Raw genomic sequence first — 27,995 nt, forward strand, 5'->3', positions numbered from 1 at the left:
CAAGAGGTAAATAGAATTAAGAAAAGGGAGAAGAACTTCATGGAGTAACGATTTCTGCACAGTAATGTACGTATATAAACTTACCTATCAAATGCATCATCTTAGGCATTTAAGTAGAGACACTTATGTTGTTTTGCGTCATTAATCAAATGCATATACAATATGTTTATAGAAAAACACAATGCACTGTATGTCCAGCTTCCATTTCATGTGAATTAAAGGTGTGTGTAGGCGAAAAAGTGACCAGTAATTACCTATTTTATTTCCTTTAGACTAGTAACATATACTAGGTCTCCCAAATGCCACAAATGCCAGTGTAATGCATTGTATTGATTAGTTTGTTTGAACTGGACATATTATTTTGTATACTTCATCTCTTACATGCTTTTATTTTTTCTCATCTGCTCTTTTCTTAGAAGATTTAGGCAGTTTTGATTATTCTATAAATGCAGATGCACTTTATTTGAAGTGTCATTCATTTAATTTTCATTGTGCTTTTTATTTTTTTTTTTTTTTTTCAATTTGCCTTTAAAACCTCTAAGTGTAGCCCTGTGATAGACTGGCAACCTGTCCAGGTGTCCCCTGCCTTCACCCTAAGTCAACTGGGAGAGACTCCAGCCCCCTGTGACCCTAGTGAGGATTAAGTAGTGTATAGATAATGGATGGATGGATGGATGGATGGATGGATGGATGCCTGTAAAACACTTGAAATAACCTCTGTGTATAATAGATGCTATATAAATAAACTTGCTTAAATGTTCTCATAGCGGTTATGCATAATAAATCCATTCTTTATTTAATTGCTTTTAGTTAGCGGCTCCTGAAGAAACGCTCTCTCATCTCATTTGTATTACTGTTGTATGTGCAGCAAAATGACAATAAACTTGATTTGATTTGGTTAAATAATTACAGCATTTTCTGAAAGATATCAAAAAAAATCTTGTAATAATTCCGTACATGCAAAAAATACTGTTTAAAAATATGATGTACTGAAAGGGAAAAATTCTTAATTTACACTGGGTGGCTGAAAGCATTTTTCTGAAACACCACGATTCATGTGCCTCTAACTGTATATGTAAAGTCACCCGATAATCCAAGCTATCACTCAGCATGAGATGAAGAGAAGACGTCAGCCTTTGTGCTTTACAAAGAGCGATACAGCAAGAGAGTCATTACTTGGAATCAGCAAAGCAGCTGTCTATTACAGCCTTAAGAAGAAAACACAGTGTGGATCCACCAAGAACCGCAAAGGAAGAGGCAGAAAACGGTGGTCACAGTGGTGTAGTAGTTATTTCCGAAAGCTGTCTATAACCGAAGAGAAAACCTGACCCAGGAATGACAGGATTCTCCAAAGACAGACAAAAAAAAAGTATCGATTCTCTGGTGTTATTTGGTATTTAATGTTATATTAATGCACATTATGGTTTCATTGTTTTCCTCTTTGTAATACAGTACAGAGTAAAGAGCAAAAAAGCTCAAATGATGGAAGAATTTCTACATATTTCACAGTAGGCACGATAAGTCTAAATACAATCTAAGCTTCTCTTCAATGTAAAGATTTATTGCACATAAAAAAAAGCATTTAGGGCTGTACACAAATAAATAATTTGTTGAATCTACATTCATGCTACGGCTGGATTAAGATTCATGTGAAAGCGCAGGTCTGTGGTTCAACTAAAAAAGACATGAAAGTATTTTTGGTGCCTGCCAGACTGCAGTTCTGTGTATAGGACTAGTTTAGCCACAGTCCAGCTGCTCCTTACATATACATGTGCTGCTTTCATATATTGCAAGTGAGGTAAAATCTGTAAATATAATTATTATATGATTGTGCTGCTGCCCAGGTTAATCAACAAGGTTTTCTTCTGCTCTATATTTGGTCAAGTTTTTCAGAATTATCGCTACAATATTTCCCTCTGATGGTGGAATTGTAAAAATGCAAATCCTTTCATGTCCACTAGAGGGAGCTGTCAGATGAAGAACCACGTATGTCTGAAATCTCAGGACAAAAAGTTATTATTCTGAGAAACTTCAGCCACTGTTCTGAGCCTGAACTTCTTTTTGTTTGACACCATCGATCAAATCAGATAAAGTGTGAGCATCAGCGTTGCGTGTTGACCCAGCTGAGGGTGTAGGAGCTGTGAGCGTTGGTTACTGTCCGTTTCAGGACACTGTGACCCTCTCCTGCAGAGCTGTGGACCAGCTTGAGTCCAGAAGCCTGGAGACCCTGAAGGACGCTGAACCAATAGCGGAGCACTTCCTCATCAGTCCCGCCCACCTCAAACCCTGCCCACTGCAGGTGCACCGTGGCAACCAGATGATGGACGTTCTGTAGAGTTCCTGCCTCGATCCAGTTCTGGAAAACTCGCCACTCAGCACTTAGCAGGTCAGCATAAAGGAAGTGAACCTAAGAGAATATAGAACAGAAAATAGAAATTCTACTGTAGATATACAAATAAGGTCAATTACAAACTGCTTTTACAACATCGAAATCAGAGAATGGTTCTCAAAGAGACATCCATCCTATTCTATTGTTACTGCGAGAGAAAAGTTTGCCAGAACTGATGAGAATCGCAAAAGTTCTGTCAGACCTGCTGCTTTGTATTTACCAATCACTATTGCCAAATATTTGAAAATCAAATTAAAATCATTATTAAATATTTATAAATGGATCTTGGAGCACTTCTTACTCTGTCAGCCAACACATGCTCAAACTGCAGGTCTGCAGTTCCCTCTTGTGGCTGCAGGATGTAACTGGGCCATTGTGTGATTCACTCACTTAAATTGTTGCCATGGCAGCCGGGGATGGCGCAGAGCCCTGTTGCTATGGGAACGTCCAAGTAAAAGAGCTTTCTGGGTATGTTGGGGTGAAAAGACTCTAAGGTATGTTTGTTTGGCACTGTTTCTCTAAATTTCTGTCTGTGAGTGTGAGTGTGTGTGTGTGTGTCTTACTGTGTGGTGTCCCAGAGCTGCCATGATATCTGCCAGTGTTTGAGAAACACTGCCCAGGTTGCCTCTCGTCTTGTGCCTGCGCTTCTTTGGAGCTCGCCACTCCAGCCACATCTTGTGCTGGCTGACCACGCCTCCGTCGCCACGGTTACTCGCCAAACTGTTGCCAAGGTGACCACCAGATGCATTGGAGTTGGTGGGATCAAAAGTGTGGACTTCGCATCCTAACCCTGACACAGTCTTCAGAAAGTCTGCATCCCCCCCATCCATACTAGAGAAGACAAAGACAGACATAAAAAGATAGACAGAGAAGCAGGGGAGCACAGAGGTGGATTGAAGATTATTGCATGCATGATTAAATATGCATTGCATTGTTTATTCCAACTCCGCCAGTGATATGAATGCTTAAGCATCTTAGCACATGCACTGACATAAGCGCATGGCTACAGACATTTTGGCACACCTGAAGGAGTATGCAACACACGATCTGTCTGCAGCTGGAAGGAGCCAGTCTTCAGCACACAGAAGCCAGTGGGCTGAAGCTGCAGGGGGCTGTGTTGCCTGAGCCTGCCCCGGAGATAAAACCCTGGAGCAGTTCAGCTGGGGATGGACAATCGAAGAGAGTCACATTAGATGGGTTGGGCAGAGGTCTGATGCAGAATTAGCCTTCGAGTTATTAGAGAGGAAGTTAGAGGAAAAAAAAGAAGAAGTGGTTGGAAGGCTTGTCTTGTGAAATTTGTGAGAACATTTCAGACAGTCAGTGATGTCTCCAAGTGTCTTTAAGTAAACCAAATTATTCTCTGGTGAATTTTTGTAGCTGTCAGTCATTCGATGGGAGCTGTTCTACAAGAATAAAATCTGAGCGGCTTAAATTCATGGCAGAAATTAAATAATTAAAGGAATATCAACCAAACATCAGTACAATATAGTAGGTTTTGTAGACGTGCAAGTTTCCCTCCCGGTTCCCAGCGCTCGGTGTTGCGTAAGTCTTAACTCTTGCTCGGGAGTTTCCAGTCTGGAACTGAACGTCCTTACTGGCTCCAGATTTGGCAGAAATCTGCTGCCAGCATATTGACAGCGCCTGACTGATCATATTACTGCTATGTTAACCCCCACGCTAGTCTGCAGTCGTAAAAGTGAAGTTGTTGAAAAAGTGAAGTTTTTTTTATTGATTGCTGTTAAGGCTTGGCAAGATTTAACTCCTGGCTTCAGAAATTTGAAGTCCCATCTGAGCTGGAATGCAGGCCTGAGACCATCACGGAGGGCGCTATATATGTATATTGAGCCAGTGGTTCCCAATGTAAGGGTCGAGACCTCCTCCAGGGGTCACGGGGTAAATCTGAGGAGTCACAGGGCATCGCTACAAAAATAGAGAAGAGGAAAAAGAAATCCCTGCTTAAAATTTGCTTTGTTTCCCTTTTGGCTTCTCTTGAATTTTAGCAGTTCCCCTAGTAAATACAGGACAGCTTTCAGCTTTTCCAGCATTCAAAAATTATTCAAATGAAAGTAAATTTTCCATCTGTGATGAGGGGTCACAAGCCAGAAAGTTTGGAGACTTTATATGTAATACTGGATGTTCAGTTCCTACATAACTTTACATTTGAATGGTAGAGTTTACAATCATTGACCTGTCTCACTGTCTATCTGCATTATATTGTATGAAAACTACGATTTCACAGCTGCACTGGGCCACAACAGTAGATAAACATGAAAAGCAGTTTCTGTTGGGTCATGTTTATGATAATTGGGAACTTTAATGTGCCTTCACACATTTCAAACACTGCGATTGAATAAGATTTGTTGTTGTCAGCTTCCTATTGATGTAAGATATTTTTACTTGGCATCACTACAGTGTTTCTGTGCAGCCTACCTGTGGCCTTGTGATATATGTGATGATACGACTGAGCTCTGCTGCGAAGGACGGCTCCTCTGCCGCCCACCGCTGCACCTCCAACGCTCTGGGCCCTCCCTGGGAACATGCATGCATACATCAATACATACTGTAGATAGTATGGCAAGGAATACTAACCATGAGAATGTGGAAAGTAGCTGAATAATGCATTGGAATGACAGCAATGTGAGTGAGTGCCCCAGGTAGGAGTGCTGAGGAGGCAGGTCACAGGCGCTGACCCCAGTCCTGCTGGTTAACATATATTTGCCTGAGGCCCTGTAACATGCAAACACACACACACACTCTCGCATAAAAGCCCCCCACAATCCTAACTCCGAATGAACCCTGTGTTCACCATGGCAACCTCTGTGAGGAGGGTGGGGGGCTGATGATTCACGAGAATGAGTCAGAGAGTTTTAGCCTTGGGCAGATAAAGAGACAGTGACAGAGAAGGAGCATGAAAGAGAGAGAGAGAGAGAGAGAGGGCGTGAGGAGAGAGGGGAAGGGGTTGGAGGGGTGAGGAGGGGAGCACATGCACCTACACACAGACACAGATGGAGGCTGTGAAAGTGAAGGGCAAAGAGAGAAGAGCGGAACAGCTGTCATCTCTGTCTGATCTGGGGGTCAGCGCTGCTCACCTCCTGCCCTCACCTGTTCCATCATGTCCGTAGTAATTCAGAGCTGTGCGCAAACTGGCCCAGCGTAATGAATAAACTGGACACCACAGCAGCAGGGAATCTGCATTATCTGCATTCCTGAGGCAAACATGCAAGATCTGAGTGGTGTTTTCTCTTTATCTGCCCCCCTCATACTCTCTCTATAGTGAAATTAACTGAAGATGCAGCCTGCTGTAGGTAAAGGCTGCGTTTTAATGTATCCACCCAAAGTCTACAGGTGTTAATATCGATCATATGTGAGGCAAGAAACACTCGGGTTAAACTTTATTACCAACCTGGCGCGACTGAATCTCGTTTTCATCCTCGTACGCGCGTCCCCCCTCCCTCCTCTCTCCATCGTCCACCTCCACCTCCTCTTCCTCCTCGTCCTTCTCCACTCCCGGCCACCGGGACTGCGCTCCCCCTCCTCGGCGCGAACTTCTCCTCTCCGGCTCGATGCTGATCACGGAAAAGGCCACCGCTCCGTCCAGCTCCCGCGCCCCCGCCCACACCCGAGCGGCTTCAGGTAACCGTGACCCGACGACGAGCAGCTGGAGAGCGAGGAGAAGCGGCGGGATTAGAAGGAGCAGGACTCCCGAGCGCAGGGACAGACCCCCGCGGCTCCACCACCACCACCACCGCGCACAGGTCCGCATACCTCCTCCGTGGCAGCGGCGGCACCGGGGATCATCTCCGGCGCGGTGCCCTGCATGTGATTAAAGTTTTTTCTTCTTTTTTTTTTTTTTCCTCTCTGGAGGGCAGCGAGGAAAGTCCCAGCTGAGAGCTCCCCTCCTCCTTCCTTCCTTCCTTCCTCCTCCTCCTCCTCCTCCTCGTCGTTACCCCCAGGGGGAAAGTTGTGATGACGAAGCGCATTCCTCGGTCAGCGGTGGCCTCGTTGACACACTGACTGCTGTTTTATTTGGGCCAGAAGTAACTCATATGTAGATATTGGATTTTAAAGAAAATCCTTTAGTGAGCAAACAGGCCCCAAAACTGCTGAACTATATATTATATATTATGCTATATAGTATAAAACTGCCATGTTAATGTACAAAGTTAAGCATAAAAAGATGATTTCATAGTGGAGAGTGACTGCTTTTCTTCCAACAAAGTAACATCAGTGGTGACTGAAACTTCACTTAAAGTTTTATTTTACTGTTAGTGCCAATATAGGAATAAGTAATAAATGTTGCAGTGTTGGACTGCCTTAAATTGGCATAACTAGGCTACACTATTAAGTATATATATATATATATAAAATAAAAACATATTTTACAGATTTATCACTTCTTGTCTCACCTTTTCCATACTTTTAAAACTTTAAAAAACTTTTTTTCCACACAAAAAGGCTGTTAAATACATTTTTACAATTATTTTCTATTTAATAGATGGGGTTTTAAAATTCAAGTTTAATGCTGTAATTCTATTTGTCAAATGTTATACCACAAGTGAAAAATAATTTAAAAAAAAAATGTAATTCAATTTTTTAAAATGAAGTACTGGTTTTGTTATTTCACTTGGATTTGTTTGGCAAATAAGAGATATCTTGTATATTGCAAAAGTTTTCAGCACAAACATGTTGTACGAACGGGTTTTCATTAGTGTAAAATATCTTTAAGTATTGGTCTTCAGTTTTAAAAATACAGTACAACAAAAAAAAAAAACAACTATCTAATATTGCTATTGTTGCTGCTGTCATTAATAATATCATCCTTCATTAAAGATTAAGAAGATAGGTACTTTTTTGGTGCTCCAGTTGTCAAAAAAATTACTGTTTTTGTCTTGTTTGGAGTTTTTGTTGTTTTTTCCATTTTTTAAAAAACTTTTTTCCCTTTCTGAGTAAGGCACCTTTACTTTAACCTTTCAATTGATGCTACTTATACTCCACTACATACACACAGGTGACAAATTAAAGGAAAAACCTGGATGACTCCCACAGTGAGGGGATCTGTTATGCTGTTGTCGGCATGATTTGTGTTCACCTGCTCCCCTCAGAGTAAAGGGTCACTACAAATCAGCGCAATGTAGTTCAGAGTGATCACCTTTATCCTGTGATGAAGCACTTCTACCCTGATGGGATTGGTCTCTTCCATCAGAAAGATTATACATAAAAGATTATACATACTTACATTATAAAATCCAACACTGCATGAACTTGTTAAAATGATCTCCTCCTTCAGCACTGACATGAATATGTATGTCTCACACTGTCGGGGAACATTCCTTCCCTTTTAACGCGATTAGCACATTTTCATGATAATATTTCAATACTTTTACTATATTGGAGTTTTGTGAAATTGTGGTGTTTCTACACGGGTAGCGCACAGGAGAGGTCAGACAAATAGCTGACAGATACTATAAATTATTAAATACTTAGAATGTTGTCATATGTGCTGAACTCTAAATTGGTGGATGCTTCCACTTTTATCATACTAGTTGCTGAGAAACACTGTTACCGATGATGGTGAAGTGCTGTTAGACTTGCTTACAGCATAGGTTAAAGTTGGCTGTAGAAGATAAACATTTGTATGCAAATGAAACGGCAGTGTTTTATACAGTACAAAAGAAAAGCCTGACAGAGAGTTGCTGCTCTGCACCCTCCCCCTCTCTGTCTGTCATGTCGTGTTGTTGACAGTACGTGTCCCCTTCCACCATACAGTGGAATGTCACAGCAAACACATTTCCTCCGGCCATGTCTGAGTCTATTTAGTCAGCCTGTTGACAAACTGTACACAATATGCAGCCAGTAAACTTCCCCCATCTGCTTTCTTTCTCTCTCATTCTCTCTGGTTGTCTGGCACAAACATGCGTACACACAAGCTGCAGATGTACAATATTTGCTGTACAATTGCAAGTTTCCCTGTGAGGACACGAAATGAGCATGGGGTCCTTTCCTCTCAGCTCTGTGGTAGCACCAGCTTTTACTTTGCGCTTTAACACATTTCCTTATTTGGAAGAGGAATTTTGAAGCTGCAGTTTTGTGCATTTTGTTTCAGTGGCTTTAAAACCTCTTCGACACCCTTTTCTGATTTCCTCAGTCTGGTTTCTTTCTTTTCCCTCCAACACATCCTCCCCTGCTCTACCCGCCATCCATTTTTCTCCTCCCCTCCCTTTCACTCCCTGTCGAATTGTGTCCTTGACTGAACTCGCTCGCTCACTCGCTCACAGTCCCAGACAGCCTGGGCAAAGCCCAATACTCGGGGAGGCTCTAAAACACACGCACGCACGCAAAAATATGCCCACACCTCCCTTAATCCGTTAAAGAAGCTGTATGCTAAAGACACGATTACCAATGGCAAGAACAGAATGTGTATTTAAATATTTTGCACCTCAGATACATACATGATATGTAACAGACAGATATACAATTTTTTTCATCACAAAAACCACCAAACAACACAAGACCACAGAAAAAGAAGGGAGAGAGTGAAAGAAAGAATGAGGCCCCGCCAAGACTTTTGTGTCTGGGGAGCTTCACTCCTTTTGACCCCACAGGCACGCACACACACTCATATGCACACATATATGCACACGTACACACAAATACATGCATTACTGCTGTCACGCGAATGCACCCTCTGTCTCACACTCGCACACAGAAAACAAGAGTCTCTTTGGGGCCGTTGTGTAATTTCAATGTCTCTTTCCCTTGTAGTTAAAACAGCAAAACACAGGATGTTGAGTCTCCATGCTGCAGTCCTCCCCCCCAGAGCAGAGAAACCATGGCAGAACGCAGAGGAGGGCAAGTTGATGACGGGCCTTCAGAGAGAAGAGAGGCCCCCTGGCTTGGAGCTGGAGTCATATGTACAGATGCTGGTATTTCAAGAGCAGAAACTGATTTAGTCCACTTTTCTCTTATGGGACACAACACAAGGAGTGCACAGAGCGGGACATTTGCTAGGCTCATGGTATTTAAAAAGTTGATTTGGGCTCAGATGCGGTTCATGTTAGGGCACAAGACAGAAATGCCAGGTTAGTGAGTTGAGTGCAGATCACGGTTGCTGGTTTAGCAGAGGAAAGGGAAGTTGGGAGTAAACAGAGAAAAAAAACAGAGAGAGAAAGAGAGAGAGCGAGACAGAGAACCGTGTGATCCTAGTTTTTCTATATTGCAGATGTACAGAACAGAACCGGAAAGATTTGGCGAGATGTATCACAGCGGGACTCAAAGGGATGTGGAAATAGGTTTGTCTCTGTCCGTGAGCGTCTGGTATTCATCTGTCAGCTCCTCTTGGCCGTTCCCTCGTTCCAGCGCAGAGTGCGAGTGAGTGTGCACATGTATGGGTTTTTTATGTGTTTGTGTTTAGGTAGTGGACTTATCTGCACATGCGCGTCTGTTTCTGTGTGTGTGTGCATTTGTGTATGTGCATGCTTGGGTATTTAAGTTGCGGTTGATCTTGATTGTCAATGCTGGAGAATTAAAGCTTTACTGTCCAAAGCTGGCAGCTAAATTCTCACCCTTCATTTCACAGTCTCTCACAAAGAAGTCCCCTTAGAAAAGAAAAAAAAAAAAGAAAAGAAAAGAAATGTTTGCAAATCTGTAAAAGCTTGGATTGAATGCACCTGAAAGAAAAAAAAAAAGAGACAAGGAGAGACAAAGAGAGGAAAAGAGACAAAGGGAGTAGTATGAGACAAATATATTTCTGACTGTGATCAAATGATTGTAAGTGAAGCCATATTTCCAATGATTTGCTAATAATGTGGTAAATAACATGCACACTGTGGCTGCTGGATTGCATTCTTATTGACTTACATATGTGTACTGAATACATTCACAGCTTTTATTTTATTTATTTAAATCCACCTATAGCTTCTAAAAAACTGGCAAAACAAAATTGTAAGTATGGGCATGACTCAATTATAAGGTTCAAGTGTGATTCATTTATTTCAGCATTGTTTACTGGAGGAGGAAAGAGAAACAGTTTAACAGACTTGGTGGCGACAGTCCGAGACATTCTGTGTTTTTTTTTTTTTTGTTCTTAGAGTATTATATATCTTGAATAAAACTGATTTATAATGCTGTTTATTATAATTGTGTCCCAGGACAGATGCCATTTTTTCCCTTCGCTCGCTAACAGATTTACAATAGCTTACGTTGCTGGAAAACTTTTCTGGCAACGCAAATGCTTTGTGTTGTACTGCGAGACTTAAATTGTATTTGATTGGTTATCAATAAAAAGTGACCTGATCCATTTATGGTTGAATGAAAACAATGTTGTTACTGTTGCCTTTGAAAGACATTTTCTCAGCAATTCATGTCTGTGAGACGGTAATTGCAGATTATAATTGTTAAGGTCATGTTTAGTGGGATTTCTACTAATAATAACAATAGTGCTTAATCATTTTATTAAAAATCATGTAATTAATTGATTTGTGACATAATTTCCCCCATTTTTTTAATAATCCATTAAATATCAATGAAGAAACTGCTCTGAAAACATCTGATCAGGTTTTCTGTCTATCAATAAGTAAATTGACAGCTAGCAGTCAAAAACACCAGCTCAGTCTGAGGATGGGCTTATTGTTGATGTGAACGTTAAATAAACTCACCTGCTGTTACAGGCTGGTGACGCTGAAGCTGTCATCACTGGCTGGGTCCAGGAGCTGGCACAGCACCCCACTGCCCTGAGCCGCCTGGGAGGGGTAGCGGAGTCCCATGCCCTGGTAGGATTGCTGGGGCAGGGAGTAGCCACTAGTGTCCTCCTGATGGGGCGAGGAGTCCAGGGGAGGTTTGGGGTAGGGGGAGTGAGGCAAGGGGCCCTGGCGGTGGCCTGTGCTCATGGCGTGGGGGGTCAGACCCTGCTTGTGGTGGGTCATGGCGGAGGGAGGGCTGCGTTCCTCGTAAAGCACAGGCGTCGAGTGGGAGTGGAGGCTGGGGCTGGGGTTGGTGTGCGTGTGGGACGGGAGGTGGGTGTTGAGGGTGGTGTGTGCGTTGTGGAGGGGCTGGTTGTTGGTGTGGGGGTTTGAGTGGGAGAGGGGGTTGCTCTGGAGGTGTGAGGAGGGAAGTGTGTTGGTGTGTGAGCTCAGGTTTGCGTGGGGCTGCGTGTTATGAGGATGTGTGTCGTGGGGAGTCGGGGTCATGTGTGTGTTTGCGCTGGGGCTAGTGAGGGAATTCCCATGAGTGTTTCCATGAGGACTCGTGTGCGGGTTGCTGTGCGCGTGCATGGCTGTGTTTGAGTGCGTGCTGTGGGAGTGCGGGCTGGGGCTGCCGCTGTGCGACGTCTGTCCATACCAGTAGGGGGAGCTGCAGTAGCTGGGGGAGTCATACTGTGAAAACTGGGGGTCTTTTGGAGGAGGACGGTGCGAGGGACTCAGTGCAGTGCCGCAGTGGGGTGTTAACCGTGGTGAGGGGGAGCAGGAGGGGGAGAAGGTCCTGGAGGGGAGGAGGTGGTACGACTGGGGCGGTGGAGGGGTGGGCTTAGGGGGGTAAGGGGGAGATGAGACACTGGGCGAGAGGGAAGAGGAGGACTCTCCAGGGTATAAGGCTGGATATCGCTCCTCTGAAGAAGGTGTGGAAGGGTGGGCAGAATATGGGGAGGGGTACTCACAGGGGTCCTGGAGGTAGCTGGAAGGCGGTGCAGGATTAGGTGTGGCCAGGGGAGAGAGGCTGCTACTGTCTCCGCTGTAATAATCCAGCCCCTCCTGGAACAGCCCAGACCCGTCTGGACCTCCAGCAGACACAAGTCCCACGACTGAGGCAGCGGCAGCCTTGCCTCTGCCTTTGGACCCCGATGGTCGCTCTCTCTGACAGGGAGACAGACCTCCTCTGCCCCCTCTAGACCCTCTGCCCCGTCCTCCAACCCCTCCCCGCTTTGGTCCAGGAGTAGGTGTTGGGGAAGGACTGGATGGGGAATCAGAATGTAAAGCAGAACCCCCATCTTTGTCGAGTTGTGGTTCAGTCCGTTTTCTACGACCACGGCCGGGTTTGCTGGTTCCCCCACCCTGGAACAGGACGTTCTGGCTCCAGTTATATGAAGGTCCAGAGGCACTCTCATGCCAGTCCATCATCAGTTTCTCCAGACTGGACAGACTTGACTGACCTCCCTCTCCAGGGGCAGAAACAACCTCATTCTGTTTGTATGTGCCACCTGTGGAGCCAAGACCACTACCAGTAGCTGCAGAGCCAAGATGTGAAGAGTCAGAAGAGGATTCTGATAAACTTTCAGGAAACGGCTGTCGCTTGGCCTTCTGGGGGGTGTAGTTTGAGATATCCAAGATGTCTTTGGATTCATTGGAGCCGTATTCACCATAGCCATGATACTGAGGCCCGAAGCTGTCTGTTGACCAGCCACCATAGCCATGTCTGAAAAAATAGAAATATGCCAACACATAATATAAAACATACAAATAGCACTTGAGCAACATTTCTGTTCCTGAGTATATTTCCCTTTCCGCTGCTCTTTTTGCAGCTCCACCAATCGAAACTGAAAAAGGAAAACTCTGAATACAGATTCTGACTATGGATTGCTAAGATGTGTAAGCACCGTGCACATTTAGCCGAATGTTAATTACACGGTGAAGGTGGTAAAATTGAAAATTATGTGCTGGAGTGAAACATTTATATTGAGTAATTCACATCTCTTTGATCCTGTTACGATCAGACTTTAATTCATTTGCACTTTTCTTTTTGAGCGGAAGAAAAGGTTTAGTTACATATTCATTTCGGTTCACACCAAGTCAGACTTTACTTGAATTAACTGTATTTGTTAGCTGAGTATATTTGTATGACAACAGACAACCACGAGTGATTTACCTGTAGCTCCACTGATTAGAGAACTGTTTGTAGCCCTCTGGGGAGGAGGAACTGAAGGGGCTACTTTTGGCCACAGACATGAACCCGCCTCCAGGTGATGTGGGTCCTGTTGACTCCCCCCTTGCTCCAGGGTATCCACTAAAGCCCCGCTTGGCTGATGCCTGATAGCTAGAATAACCCATCTGACCAATAGGTGTGCCCTTTCCACTGCTGTGACCAGACCCATAGGCAAAGCTGCAGTCTGAGGACCTCTGTGGCACTGCAGGAGAAGAGCAGGAGTAGCCAGAGGAGTAGTGGCCATAAGAGGCAGGATGTGGGGAGCTGGGAGAGTGTGAGAGAGATGGAGGAGTGGATTTAGGATAGGTAGAAGTGGTGGGCGATGTTTGGGCCAGGCTGCCGTAGCTGTATGGAGGCCTGGCTGAGGAGCCATGCGCCTGGGCTGGACCCTCCGCACCAGAACTTCCACCCTTAGTGCTCCACTTAGGGAACGCAGGAGACCAGCTGTGACTGGTAGCTGGGCTGGATGGCTCATAACCAGGGGTGGATGAAGCTTTGCGGGGGTCTGACTGCGAGGAGATGTCCAACAGGTCAGAGGAATCGTCAGAGTCGAGCAGTGATCGAAAATATCCAGCAAAAAGGCCTTGTGAGTCTTCCCCAGCTGGCCCCGCTCCTCTGCTTCCTCCTGAACTGCTGTAGGCACCCCCTCTCCCCATGTCGCAGGAGGAAAAACCCCCCCTCGGGGATCCACAGAGCTGGTAACCACCTAAACCTTTCTCCTTGTCCATAGCACCATCCTCCCCCCAGCCACCTGCCCCATTGGGCCAGTCCTGCCCCATGGACACCCCGCCCCCTTTAAATGCACCATTTTTTCTCACACGTCTCTTCTTGACTTTCTCGCCCCCAGGCTCTGTTCCTACCATACCCCCTCCCCTACCAACTCCACCCACACCCTTCCCCCTTTTCCTAGGTAATCCATGCTCAGACAGGGGGCTCAGTTTCCGCTTTTTTCCAATGGATTCAAAGAAGTCACTGAAGGTGCTTTTATTGCACTCACTGCCCCCGATCCCCCCTGCTGCTCCTCCACCTCTTCCAATACCCCCTCCTCTGCCACCCCGGGGGCGTCTAAACCCAGTGAGCCGATGGAGCAGGGTGGATATGCCAGGGTTTTCCAAGGGCGCGTGAAAGCTTTCTGGCTCACTAGGTGTCCAGCAGCGAGGGGGAGAGCAGCGGCCAGTGGCAGGGGGCTGTCGGTTTAAAAAGGCCAGCTTGGAGAGAACATCCCCGTATTCTGTTTTCACATCATTTGTGTCATTAACATAGGACGGATAAGGAAAAGGGAGTTTAGTCCGACGCCGCCTCCGGGGCTTCTTAGGCTGGTCTCCGCTACCACCAGTGTTCCCAGCAATCGGAGGCTCTCCCTGTATTCCTGGCACAGCCTGTTTAGGAGGTCGTCCACGCCTGCGTTTCAGAATCACAGGGAGCTCTCCAGGAGGGAACATCACCATCACACTCTTTCCATTGTTCTTCATACGGAGAAGTGCAGTTGGCTCTCGAACTGGCTCTGAGCCCTCCACAGTGCCATCATTAACTTTCTCTGTCCCTGTGACTGTCTCCAAATTAGAAATTTTGTAGCTCTTCTGCCGGCGACTGAGGCTGACAGGGATGCGAGCCACCTTGACAACAATCTTCCTCACCTGAAAAGCAAAAAATAACATAAAATCTTATTTGCAAAAGCAAATTGTCTAGACATCCTCTTATGCAAAGCATGTAATTGTATTTAATGTTAAGAAAAAAAAATACAGTAACGTTTAATCAACTTACGCCAACAAAACGACCACGTCTGCGGTTATTGGGAGGACATAACCCCAAATCTGCAACAGGTTCCTCCTTCACAGTTAGCAGAGGTGCAGTAATGGCGGACGTATTCACAAATGCAAGATGACTGGTAGCACGCTGGTGGAGGGCCTGGGCTGCCTGACGCTGTTTCATTACACTTTTAGGACCTGCTTTATGGACAGATTTTGGTCCAGGCCTAGACCTGGATTTAGGTCCAGGTCTATGCCCTAATCTGGGCCCAGGTTTAGGTATAGCTTTAGGAACAGGTTTAGGTACAGTTAGAGCAAGAGGAATGTCTGTATGACAGGTGGGTGTGGGGAGAACAGCCTCCACGGATGAATGCTCTTCTTTATCTGCAACGGCCACCTCCTCCTCTTTAACACTCCAGATCTTCTCCTCTAATACTTCGTCTTCCTCCTCTCCTCCTTTCTCCCTCCCTGCCCTTTTTTCTCCATCCTCTATGCTTCGGCGGAGGCGGGAGGATTTGCGCAGGTGGCAAGGAAAGCGGGGACGTCCAGAGCTGCGCAGTGCATACTTCTTTTCTGTCTCCACAGGAAGAGGAGAAGAGTCTGCGTTTGGGTTTGGGACTGCAGGGACTGGACAAAAGGGGGAGGGTGTGTCTGTCTCTGTAGTCCGGACTGGGGCTGCCAGCTGATTGGTGGAGGCAGGATGATTACCAAGTACCAGAGACAAGGGCTGAGGGGAAGCTGTGTGCATGGCCTCTGATGTGAGAGTTTTGGAGAGTTCTGGCACTACAGAACCTGTATGCACGTTGATATCCATATGTGTGTGTGAAAAGGCCTGTGCATGCACATCTGGGTCTAGGTGTGTTTGCATGTTTCTAAGTGTCTCTGCAAATGTGTGTGTCTCAGCAGTGTGAGTCTCTGTCTGCCTCCGCCGGCAGGTGCTGTGCCCCAGCCTCCTCTGTAGATGGAGGCCGTTGGCCAGGGCAGAGGGAGAGGAGGGGGGGATGTGGTCGGACGTCACCAGTGCCAGTCCATCGTGAGAGGGGTCCTGGAACCCCCCCTGGAGCCCGAGCTCCCTGGTCCAGAACTCAGGCCCCTCCAGCCCTTCCAGCTCCTCCACACACCCCTTCTCCTCTGCCTGAGTCTCACCACAGCCCACTGGAGCCCCAGTTTGGCCTGTATGTAGGTGATCCGACAAGCCACTCATTCAGTGGACAGTTTTGCTGGTACTGAGGCAGGAAAAAGAGGGATGTTTTTCCTGTATGCAAGTGAGTATCTCGTCTTTGTTGCTGTCCTCCTCTAACAGCTGGCAAGAAGATTCAAAAACCTAAAGACAGAAATAAAAACAACTGGATGGGAATTTGAGAAACACTTTGATCTCTCCTTATTTCATTTAGGACATTTAATTCATATGCCTTGACTCTAAATATACTAGTCATTGTGAGGCATTAAACATGCCGTACAAATAACTAGAATTACTCCTTTTCAGGTGCATGCCAACTAGACAGGTTGCAGTTTACATCCATGTTTGTCCAGACTCATACAACATATGTAGTGAAGACAAAGTTGTAGCTTTGACAGTAGAGGATGGTTCAAAAACAGATGTTGCATCAAAGAAGCTTCAAATTCTACAGCTTGTATGCATTACACACATCTTCAACCAGAGAGAGATTATCTATACCATCAGCACAGTTCCAAAGTGACCATCCAAGATGTGTTTCACCAATTCACTTGTTAAATATGGTTACAATCTCCCCTGCTGTTCCTGAGTTATGGCACTGAATAACAGCCACAAAAGGGCTTTTGTAGAACATTATCATGTCATAGTGAAGCTGACCTTTGACCTTTAGTATATAACATATGATGCCTTCATCATTTTTATCTTGTTAGACATTTGAGTGAACTTTTTTCTTAATTTATCTATGAATTCTTGCATTACGGCCAAAAACACATTTTGTGAGGTCACAGCGACCTTGACCTTTGACCAGCAAAATGTGATTAGTTCATCCTTAAGCCCAAGAGAACATTTGTGTCAGATCTGAAGAATTTCCCACAAGGAGCTTGAGAGATATCGTGATCAAGATTGGTACGGACAGACGAATGCTCGTATGTTTGCATGGACAAAAGTAAAACCGAAAAACATAATGCTTCAGCGGTCACCGGCGCGGAGTCATAAAAATCCAACATTTACGGCTCAGAATTTTGATTGTGTGATAGAATCGTCAACATTTTGGCAACGGGCCACAAACTTAATCTGTAATGCACTCTCTTCTATTAACTGTGCCACCCACACAGCAACATTACAACATTCGATTACATTTACCATTCATATCCTGCTCAATTGGTTGCTTTTACCGAATGGTTGTGGCGCTGATTCTGATTTTGATTCTGAGTTGAGCCTCACTCTGTCTGCCTGACTGGCTCTGTTCTGCAGGGGATCATTGGGTCATCAATACTGCAGTGGAGAGCTCACATACTTCTCTCTCTCCCCTCTGCTCCTGTCTTTTGCCCATGGTTGCTAGAGTGAGAGAAAGAAAGAAAGAAAGAAAAAAAGAAAGAAAGAAGGAAAGAAAGACAGACACAAAGACATAGAGACCGACAGACAGACAGGCAGACAGACAGACAGTGGAAGGGACAGAGAGTTGAAGAAGGTGGGAGAAACAGAGAGACGGGAAAAAGAAAGGAGTGTGGAGGAGGGTGGAGCAGAAAGAAAAAGAGAATAAGAGATTAGTACATGATGTCACAGCATGCATCAGACCAGACTAGAATCAGTATTTTGGTGAGGGCTGCACCATCTCACATCAGACGCAATTATTTTGGAGAGATGACTTGCAGTATATATTTTCAAAGTCTAATTGTGGTTAGTGTTTCATTTTGATGTGTTCCAGGAGCACACACAAGCCAGCAACTGGATTTCCACACATACTGTTGATCATCACTACATGACGATGACCAGACTCGCAGGATTGTGTATTGTCTTTGGGATCGAGTACATTTTTCCACATATAAATCTTACTATATTTGAGTAAGAAAGAAAAAAAAACAACCCAACATTGTAATCACACACGCATACAGACTCACACATACTCACGCTGCACGCCACATTTCGCCAAAACTATTCAAATGCATTACAAAGCACTAGACTTGGAGGGTGCAACAAGAATGAGAATGTGTGAATAATCACAGCCACCAGGGGGAAGCAGAGAGGTGATGAATAGAGAGGTGTTAAGAGGATGGAGAGATGAAGGTGACAGAAAGACAGGAACGGTGCAGGGATTATAGGAACCCAGAGCAGAGCACAAGTACAAACATCCAGAACACAGAGAAGTATTACAAAATCTGGACCACATGTGCTGTCAGACTCGCATGTCACTGCGTGCATGCACACATCCAAACACTGACACAAGAACGCTCGCAACATTTGCGAGCATATATGCACACGGCTGGCTCGAACACTGTACCACACACACTCCACATTCAACACAATTATGTCCATCGTCTGATCTCTGCCTCTCTTTCCAACATATGGCTCTGATTAGGTGGGAGGGAGAAGGACAGAGAGAGTGAGAGTGAAGGAAGGGGATGTGGAGGGGAGGGAGTGAGAGACATTAGAATGAGTGGGGAAAGTATGAGAGGGTGAGAGACGGAAGAAGTATAGGGAGGCGAAGAAAGGATGGACGAAAAAACAGATTTGAGCAATTTCAGAAAAATGGGGAAGAAAAAGTTGGTTGGGGAGGTGGAGGGAGCAGAAGAGGACAAAGCAGTGGAGGATGAAGAGGAGGAGGAGGAGGAGGAGGAGGAATGGGAGAGTTTTTTGCTGTAGCAGAGTTTGGGGCTGCACACATGGAGCAGAGCAACCTCAATGTTCTGCTGCTCTGAGGAATGACACAACTGGGACAGACAAACATGGAGATGAACACACAATCACACGCACACAATCACACACGACACACATACTTTCTTTAACCCCCTTACCCACTCCCTCCCGTGGCCGCTCCTGTCTCCCTGCCTTCCCTCCCTCCCTCCCTTCTTTCCCATTCTCGTTCTCACTTTCTCTCCAGTCTAATTAACAGCACTCATTAATTAAGGCTTCATCTGACCAGTTTGTGAGAGAAGGAGAAGAACACATACTTTAATTAAACATTGCGTCACATGTGCTTACACATACGTGCACACGCTGTCACAGACACGCGGGCACACATACCAACACACAAACTCACATGCTAATATGCCCCCACAGCTTCATCCTCCCACACACTCGCACATCGATTTACACATAAAGACAGACGTATCACGCACACATATGTGCTCATGCACGATCACACACAAAACAAAGACACACAAATATCCCTCTACTGTGCTCTGCGGGGGGCATTCTGACAGGGTTGAGATGCCAGCCAATCAAACACTCCCACTATGATTCATTGTTTAAGCAAACACTCCTGGCATCCATCAGCCGCCATTCTAATATAATCACCGTCATACGTAGCAAATGCGTTTTGGTGCATTTTACTGTGAATGGCTCTGGGGCTTTGGAACACACAGTGGCGTAGTATTGTCTCTGTGAAAACAGCCGATGGTGTGCGCTGTACCCACATGATGATCTGTTGAATCTGTTTCACAAAGAGCAGCTCTCATATGAATGACATTGTTTGAACTGTTTTGATCTTGTACGTGTTTTTCATCCTCTTCTAAAAGTTTTCGGTGTTATTGTGTGCACGCAGGAGCGGCAACAACAACGCAACATGCCACAGAGTGTATGTGCGCACATGTCAGTGTGAAATCAGGGACTAGAGCCTGTCAATTTCCAGTTTGGGCAATTGCCCTGTTGTGCATAGTCTGATGACTCTGTACATGGTAGCTGTACGGCATATCTATTCTCTTCCCATCTATCTCACTGCCACAAAGGCTTGCAGACTCACAGGCCTGCCAGCAGAAACCCTCAATGAGGAACTAGACCCTGTGTGTATGAGTGTGCGAGTGTTGTGCACACTCGCATGTGTGTGTGCGTGAGTGCCTGCGAGTGTGCACGCGTACGAGTGTGTCTTCCTGGGTGTGTTTGTAAAAGCACTCACTGAGCTCTAACGGGTGTGCAGTTGTTGCTAAGAGACAGGCAGCAGCACCGAAACAGCATGGGGGGGTGTAAGGGAGGGGGACATAGAGGAGAGAGAGAGAGAAAGAGAGAGAGAGGTAGTGAGAGAGAGAGGTGGTGAGGGGGAGGAGGGGGGGGAGCTCCACCGAGAGGTTTAGACAGATAAGAAGAAAGGGGGGATAAAACAGAGAGAGGGAGCGAGATGGAGAAAGTGTATGTGAGGCCAGGAGAGAAGAGGAGAGGTTGGGAGGAGGAAGTGGGTCAGGGGGTCCACAGAGACTGAGTGACACCTTGTAGAAACTCAGCTACCATCAGTCTCTCGTTCCTCCACATCACCTCAGCCCTGATGCAACCTCAACCTGCAGCGCTAACAGCCTCCAGCCTATGTACAACAATGGAATCTGTCGACAAAAAAGGAAACAATGCAAAAGACAGTTGATAAAACAACTTGGCGACTAACTGTTTTCAAATCGTCTGTGTCTTCGGCAGAAAAAAAGGTGGAGAAAAAAGGGTGGCAGGTTGTATTCCAGATGGTAAATGTGACCGAGTTTGTCAGGGAAACACTACATGTTACATGATGTTACCCAGCATCACTTTAAAGTGGCTGACTAACTGTAAACACTCACTGTGTGTAGTAATCAAATCAAGCACTTGACCATAAATTATATGTCTCTGAGTGAAGAGCAATATAATTGGGAACATATTTGTAATTCATATTGTTACATCAGTTTGAGGTTAAAAGAAACAAACTTTGTTTATCTTGAGCAGCATCACAGTACACAAAAATAAACCCCATTTAGCATAAGCAGAACCTAGACATCATCTTAAGCTGATAGTCTTACATATTAGATCTAAAGGCGTTCTTCTTCTTCCCATGGTGGGAGAAAAGTTTTCAATATTTACTTTTCGTACTATGTAAAGTTTAGCCAATCTCTGCAAACTTTTAATTCAGCTAAATGAACAGAACAGTAAAAATTTAAGTTTGAAGGCCTTTCCTTGACTGCAGAGCGCTGTAGCCCGACTGGCCTGAGGAGCGAGCAACGATTTCAGCACATCCAAACTCTTCTAATCAACAGACCTGGATTGTCTGAGCTCGAGGTTCTAAGAGTGCCAAAGGGGGTGAGGAATGTTATACACACAAATCACAGCACCAGGGCCAACATGCCTGCACACAATTTACCACCAACAACCCTTCAGAACTGAGCTGAACTTTGGGCTTCAGTGGGCTGCAGCTCCATGCACGCACGTCTGTCAAGTAGAGACAGTCCAACTAACTCACTCACATACAGACCCTCACACTCTCCTTCACTCTGACCTCTCCTCTGTTTCTCACCCGCTCACATCCAACCCATCCCGCTGCCTCACCTCCAAAAAAAAAAAAAACACCACCACCACCACCACCGCCACCTCCCCAGCTGCAGGAAATTCCTAATGATCTCCATCATCAGCGTGCGCGCTGTATCTCCTGCCAAGAGCAAGCACGTGCACGCACACACCATACACGCACACAAAGCGTATAAATGAACAGAGACCAACACATAAACCATATGTGCAGACAAACAAAAAGGCAGACAGACGTTCAGACAGACAGACACACATCTAACATAAACAGACTTCACACGGACCAGATACAGTGGCAGCTCAGCCAAGGATGCACACAGGGGACTGGAGAAGTAGCTCAAAACACTAGACAACACAAAATCAGGACCCCCCACCCCCATCTGACTGTCTCACTATCTGCCTGTCTCTCTCCTGTTGTTTCTGCAGGAACCTACATGCTGTAGTTATTTTAAGATGAGGAGGACTGTATTACCCCTTCCTCTTCCTTCCTCACCCCCTCCTCACTTCTCTTCCTCACTGTTCCTTCTCTCATCTCTCCAGCACCCCCCCACACACACACCTCCCGCCCCCAGTTTCTCTCCCACAACACACGCTCCCACTCCCCAACACCCCTCCCTCATCTTCAACTCAGCCTGACACTCTCTCTCTCTCTCTCTCTCTCTCTCTCTCTCTCTCTCTCTCTCTCTCTACTCGCTCTCACTCTCCTGCAGGCAGTTTCCTGGCGCTGCTGATGGCCGCCCCTCAGTCAGGTCATGTGACCAACCACGCCAGCTGGGGAACAGCGAGGAGTGCAGCACACGTGGGCACGCAAAAACATACAAACAAGGACGCACACGGGGATGTGTGTGGAAACACGCATGCAAATACGAGGAGATGAAACCAGCCACTTAGGTGCACACACAGAAACACTCCCACTTACGGTTCACACAGGTGCACACACACACACACACACACACGAAGTTGGCACGCACACACAAACAAGTGCGAGCAAAGACGCACGCTCCCACTGACGCACACTCAGCGTAGTCCTGCTGATGAGAGCCCACAGACTCACTTAAAAACCACACATACCGACACGCTTAAATGTAGTCACGCATATCTAACTCACACACAGAGGACACACAAACCAGATGCTTGGACCCCGACACACACTCAGACCTTGAGGCCAGCGTTTTGGAGAGGGGCCTCTGTGCTGCGGCCCTGACTTCCTGACTCCACCTCCTCCCTCCATACTCCTGTTCCACAGTTGCTGTGGGAGACGCTGCTGCAGCGCCCGTTGCCAAGGAGAAGGCTGCTGGCTGTTTGAACAACAATGGCCGCCTTGTGAACATTCCAACTGTAGGTACTGACAGCTCATCAGCCACAGCCTCAACATACACACCTCTCACAAACGCACACACACACACACACGCACTGCTCACGCTACACACCGGTGCTACACCACCACTGTACCTCTCTGGTTCTTGGCCTCGAGCCTGAGCGAGGTAACACGTTCAGACACAAACACAATGAGCCATGCACACACACACACACACACACACACATCTGTGCACGCTCTAAGAAATTATGACTTCTGCTGAGAGGATAAGAAACCCTTCCGTCCCTCTCTGTCTACCTGCATCTCTTTACCATCTCTCTCTCTCTCTCACACACACACACACACACACACACGCACACAGTGCGCAGTGCATTCATCCATCTTCCCCCTTCTCCCCGACTACTCTCTGTCTTTCTCTCTTATCTCTTTCTCTCTCCTCCCCCTCCACAGCCTCCTGCTTTCTCTCTCTCTCTCTCTCTCTCTCTCCTCCCTTGCTCATCCCCTGCCTCTCTCTCTCTCCCTTTCCGTCTCAGGAAGTGTGTGTTCTCACTCTCACGCACACACACACTATCATCCTGGCACGCACACATGTGGAGGACACACATTCACACGCAGAAAGAGACACACACAATCTCTTTCTCTCCTGGAAGGTAGCGAATCTTTTCGTCCCTTGGGGGCATACACTTCCTCAGAGAAAGAGGGGGAAAGGGAAAGAAGAAAGAGAACTAGAAACAAGGGTGGAACGGGCAAGAGAGGAAGAGCAGGAGGAGGAGGAGGAGGAGGAGAGGAAGAGTGAGGAGAGAAGAAAGGAGGCGAAGAGGGTGAAAACTATATTCACGGCGGGGATTTATAGACAGACCCCTTAGTGCTCTGATTATCTGTTCGTATTGATGGGACGACATTGAAGCCACGCTGGTGGAACGTTGAGACGGCGCTGAAGCCAAATTGGGTGGTGGGGGGGTGGTGGGAGGGGAGGGTGTTGAGGAGAATCACTAACAAGTCTCTGCTTATCCTCTGACTCACTGTTTTTAAACACACATACCCAGACACATGTATACGCGCACTCACACGCCGCTAAAAACAAAGATAACACACTGACACACAAGCATTAGGAAACATAGAAATCAGCCATACTGTACATGTGTGAGTGTGATGATAGGTGTGTGTGTGTGTCGGGTTTGTGTTGAGTGCCAGACACAGAGAGATGCTTTTGTGTGTGTGTGTGTGTGTGCGTGTGTGTGTGTGTCTGCGTGTTTTCCCCATCTCTCGCTCCTCTTTAATAATTGAGCTGATTCTGTCCAGCTTGTTAGGGAGGTACACAGCAGCTTCACACTCTGTCTTTCTCTCCTTCTCATCTCTCTCTCCTTGTCCTTCCATCTTGCCGCTCTCCCTTCATTTATCAACCCCTTTCCCTTCCTGACCCCTCTGTCCTCTCTCTCACTCTCCTCCCCACCCACCCCTCTGTCCCTTCCCCCCTCAAGCTCTCTCCTCTCCCTCCTTCTTTGCAAATCCCTCCTGTTCTTTGACCTCTCCCTCGCCTCTTGCAGTTTCATCCTCCTCCCCCTCTACTCCACCTCGCTGCCCTCCATCATCCCTCTCCTCTTCCCTCCCTCCATCCTCCGGAGGTGAGAGGTCGAAGCTTCCTCTCCACTGTCAGACTCAAACCGGCTGCAACCAGCCCTGTGGGGGGGAGGGAGGGAGGGAGGGAGGGAGAAATGGTGTGAGGGAGACGAGGAGAATGAGGAGGTAGGTGAGGAAGGACGTATAGGAAAGGAGAGGAAGAAGTGGATAAGGAAGAAGAAGAAGGGACTGGCTAAAGGATCGGTATATGTGGGGGGGCAGAGGGGTTAAAAAGAGGGAAGGAGGCGAGAGAAAAGGGAGATGGGGAGATGTCTTCTTTTGAGTCACTGCCTTTGGCGCGGAGGAGCCGTTTTATGAATGTATCGTGTGGGAGGTGACAGAATGGAGCATACAAACACTGCTTACACTAATGCTAAATGGTTGCTGTGTGTGTGGGTGCATTTGTGTGCGCTTGCCTGTGTGTGTGTGGGAGTTGAACCACGTTTTTACCTGCCTGTGGCAAAAGCTATTTCACTTCAGGTGACGATTAGATTAATAGGAGTCATAAAAGACAGGACCCTTTACCCCAAGGACAAAGTAATGGCTAATTATTTTTTTTTGCCAGCAGTAGTAGCTTGTTGCATAGTAAAAATGGTAAAAGTTGGAAATTATTCAAAAAAAAAATCTCCTGTTCTCTGCATGAAAATTAGACATCTTAGAGTATATAAAGTTGTTTATTTTATAACAGCAGACAGTATCAACCTCACTGTTCAGTACAGCATGGAAACAATAGGAAAAAAAACACTGATATAATTTGCATCTCAATGTTCAGTTTACGCTTAGAGCTGTCTGAAGATGGCTCTAAACGCTCTATTCAACCAAATTCCGTCACTGCAAAACGATGTGAACTGTTTATGTGAATTTGTGCCCGAAAATCAATTTCTCGTGTAATTTATGAGGCATTTCAAGTACCGAGTTAAAAAGGCCTGACTCATTCACATCTGTGAGATAAATTTCCTTTTTTTGTAGCTCTTGTTAAGAGTTCAAAGAGGAGTGTCCGTTGATGCTCACAAAACATCTGTAACTGAAGAAAAAAAAAAATCTATTTGTTGTATTTAACAAATCTTGTAGAAGCCAAATTCCTGAAATGAGAGGCGTTGTAGTCGTAAAGAGGATCGATATTTGAACAGATTCAAATTCTGGTCGGATATCCTTTCAGGTTTAAACTTCTAAAGCTCTGTCTGATGGCATTTTTTATGTGTCGCCCCTAACTTGAGATAAAAGATTATTCACACAACCACAAAGAGTTTTACATAATGACATTTTCTCTGAAGTGAACCTACTTCGTGCTCAGAACTGATGCATCAACTCTTCAAACCCTCCATTCAGCCATTCAACAGGTTGCACCATCCTGAATATGACTCAAAACTTCCCCAAACACCATAAAATCAGCGGAAGTCACTAAATATACTGTACCATTAGGTGTTTCATGTGCCTGTGTGCGTTTGCGCGTGTGTATACATGATTATGTGTGTCCACTCTGTCTTCTCCATCTCCATGACGACCTCCATATCAAGAGGACGTCTGACTACGGCAACCTCACATGCTGATAGGCAGAGAGAGAAAACAGGTGATTGGTTGAGCTGTCGGCTGTCATATCAGCAGGGTGTATCTTTGTGACACTGCAACACACACACACACACACACACACACACTCTGACTTGTCTGTGCCATCAACCTACACGCCTACGAACTGCAGCAAGGCGCAAACAAAAGGTACTTCCAGAGCACAAACACACACACACACACACACACTTGGAAGTACACATGTGCATGCACACACACACACACACACACAAAGACAAACACACACAGATTTGAGACGAGATGTGGTGTGTTAGGTGCGCTGACCCTGCCAATGAGGACAGGAGGAACATCAACGGAGCTACAAGGCCGTTGCTATGACAACTAGCCCCGCTCACACAGGTAGGAAGCACAATAGGCCTAAGCTGTTATATGTTCACATTCTCTCTGTTTGTCACACACACACACACACACACATGCACGCACACACACACACACACACACATGGCCATGCACTCAAGACAAGTCTGACAGACAGCGGCAGAATGCCAAGGTAAGGCCATTTCCTTTTCATTCCAGCATTCACAGGGCTGAAATTATTCATTATGTCCAAGTGGACCTGCCAATAAGAGAACTCACTCTTCAACCAGCGACTGAGGGAGTGAGACTGGGAGAGTGTGAGACAGACAGACAGACAGACAGACAGACAGACAGAGCATCACTCTGCATACTAACAGCACCTGCACTAGGGCAGCCTGTGCACGTCTCTGAGGGGCCCTTAAATAACGAACTGTCACTGCCCAGACACTGACATTGACTTCTCTCATCCTCTCTCTCTCTCTCCTCTCTTTCAGTTTCTCTGCACTCTTTCTTTTCCTTTATTCCCCCCCCCCCCATCCCCGCCACACACACACACACACCCTTCGCCACCACCAACACCACACCACCTCCTCCTCCCCAACTAAACCACAGACAAGAGCTGATAATCACCACCATGAGTATGCCGTGCCTCCAGCTCACCGGCTCTGTTGCCACTGCAGGATGTGCTGCTGCTGCTGCTGCTGCTGCTGCTGCTGTGTCCTGCCTAACTGCCCTGACAGCTCATGGGGGGGTGGGTGAGGGGGGGGGAGGAAACCCAGGGGTGGGGGCTCTCACTGGGAATCTCTGTCTCCTGTTTATATATGAAGCAAACATCTGTCCATCAGCAGGAAGAGTTGGGCTGACAGTCAAACCAATGGTATGTGTCACTGAATTTATTATCAGAAAAGTCCCAACAAACTCACCCACAGGTAAAAAAAAAAAAAAAATCTATAGAGAAAACAAATAAACAAGAGAGAGTGTGCCAGCAGTGTGACAGTACCTGGGGAGGTACTGTAAACTGCTGCCCTGCCTACACTGTATATATATATTCAGTGATAATGATGTTAATAGGTGAGAATGTTGTAAATAATCAGAAAAACAGGTGGGGGTACACAGGGTTCACTGCGCGCACATTCAACCACACTGCGTGTGTAGGCTATTTGTGTGTATGTGTGTGTGTGTGAACATCATCATTTAGGATCTCACCACACACGCTGCGTGCCCACAGTAAAGCCCAGATGACCCAGCAGCACGAGCAGTACGCATGCAGATCTGCGTCCGGTACCGACGTGGTTAATGTAAGAAAAAAAAAAAAAAAAAAAAAAACTCAACAAGAGACGTAGCCAGAGGTGCGCAGCACAGCTGGCTGAGTGGACAGTAAGCAAATGTGTGCTGTTTGGTACATAAGACGCTGCACGCGCACTCACCGGGGTAGAGAGACGGAGTCCGGGGGCTCGCGCTGCCTGCTGCTGCGGTGTCAACGCTGGCTGGCTGGCGGGGCTGGCGGCTCGCGCGGCTGTCGGTGGCGGGGGGCTCGCTCCTCTTCTCGCCCGGGTCACGGAGCGGTTGCCTCGGCGGCTGCGGCCGTCGGCGAGCGGCGTTCCCCCTTCATCTGCGCTCCCCGCGTCGGAGGGAGACAGTCCTCCCACATCAATGTTCAAGCGCTGTCTCCTCCCGCCGTCGCGCGCCACC

The 27,995-nt window shown here is 46.4% G+C and overlaps 2 protein-coding genes across 3 annotated transcripts; both read right to left on the reverse strand.

The window, feature by feature from the left end:
- Positions 1–1,379: 1,379 nt before the first annotated feature.
- On the reverse strand, positions 1,380–6,298 carry LOC103363642 (methyltransferase-like protein 24). Its single transcript, XM_008290473.1, has 5 exons — positions 5,793–6,298; positions 4,820–4,918; positions 3,413–3,549; positions 2,953–3,220; positions 1,380–2,407 (listed from the first exon to the last, which is right to left on the reverse strand). Exons 1-5 carry the CDS (start codon positions 6,150–6,152, stop codon positions 2,102–2,104), a joined length of 1,170 nt encoding a protein of 389 aa, XP_008288695.1. The 5' UTR covers positions 6,153–6,298; the 3' UTR covers positions 1,380–2,101.
- A 3,532-nt stretch (positions 6,299–9,830) lies between these two features.
- On the reverse strand, positions 9,831–27,809 carry ahdc1 (AT hook, DNA binding motif, containing 1). 2 transcript variants are annotated; one of them, XM_008290474.1, is made up of 6 exons: positions 27,731–27,804; positions 17,404–17,566; positions 15,068–16,375; positions 13,247–14,940; positions 11,044–12,796; positions 9,831–10,056 (listed from the first exon to the last, which is right to left on the reverse strand). In XM_008290474.1, the coding sequence occupies exons 3-5, from the start codon at positions 16,253–16,255 to the stop codon at positions 11,050–11,052; spliced, it is 4,629 nt and encodes a 1,542-aa protein (XP_008288696.1). In that variant the 5' UTR covers positions 16,256–16,375; positions 17,404–17,566; positions 27,731–27,804; the 3' UTR covers positions 9,831–10,056; positions 11,044–11,049. The 2 variants fall into 2 exon arrangements, with proteins under 2 accessions (XP_008288696.1, XP_008288697.1); XM_008290475.1 differs by lacking the exon at positions 17,404–17,566 and having other exon boundaries at positions 27,731–27,809.
- Positions 27,810–27,995: the final 186 nt, after the last annotated feature.

This window comes from Stegastes partitus, unplaced genomic scaffold (genome assembly GCF_000690725.1).
Source record: "Stegastes partitus isolate 25-593 unplaced genomic scaffold, Stegastes_partitus-1.0.2 Scaffold676, whole genome shotgun sequence".
NCBI classification, from domain to species: domain Eukaryota; kingdom Metazoa; phylum Chordata; class Actinopteri; family Pomacentridae; genus Stegastes; species Stegastes partitus.

Coding starts and splice junctions, on each gene's coding strand:
- LOC103363642 (XM_008290473.1), bottom strand. CDS start 6,152: ATGCGGACCTGTGCGCGGTGGTGGTGGTGGTGGAGCCGCGGGGGTCTG. Junction 4,919..5,792: donor ACGAGATTCAGTCGCGCCAG/GTTGGTAATAAA, acceptor GCATGTTCCCAG/GGAGGGCCCAGAGCGTTGGA. Junction 3,550..4,819: donor CATATATCACAAGGCCACAG/GTAGGCTGCACA, acceptor GTCCATCCCCAG/CTGAACTGCTCCAGGGTTTT.
- ahdc1 (XM_008290475.1), bottom strand. CDS start 16,255: ATGAGTGGCTTGTCGGATCACCTACATACAGGCCAAACTGGGGCTCCA. Junction 14,941..15,067: donor GACGTGGTCGTTTTGTTGGC/GTAAGTTGATTA, acceptor TTTGCTTTTCAG/GTGAGGAAGATTGTTGTCAA. Junction 12,797..13,246: donor TCTAATCAGTGGAGCTACAG/GTAAATCACTCG, acceptor CTATTTTTTCAG/ACATGGCTATGGTGGCTGGT.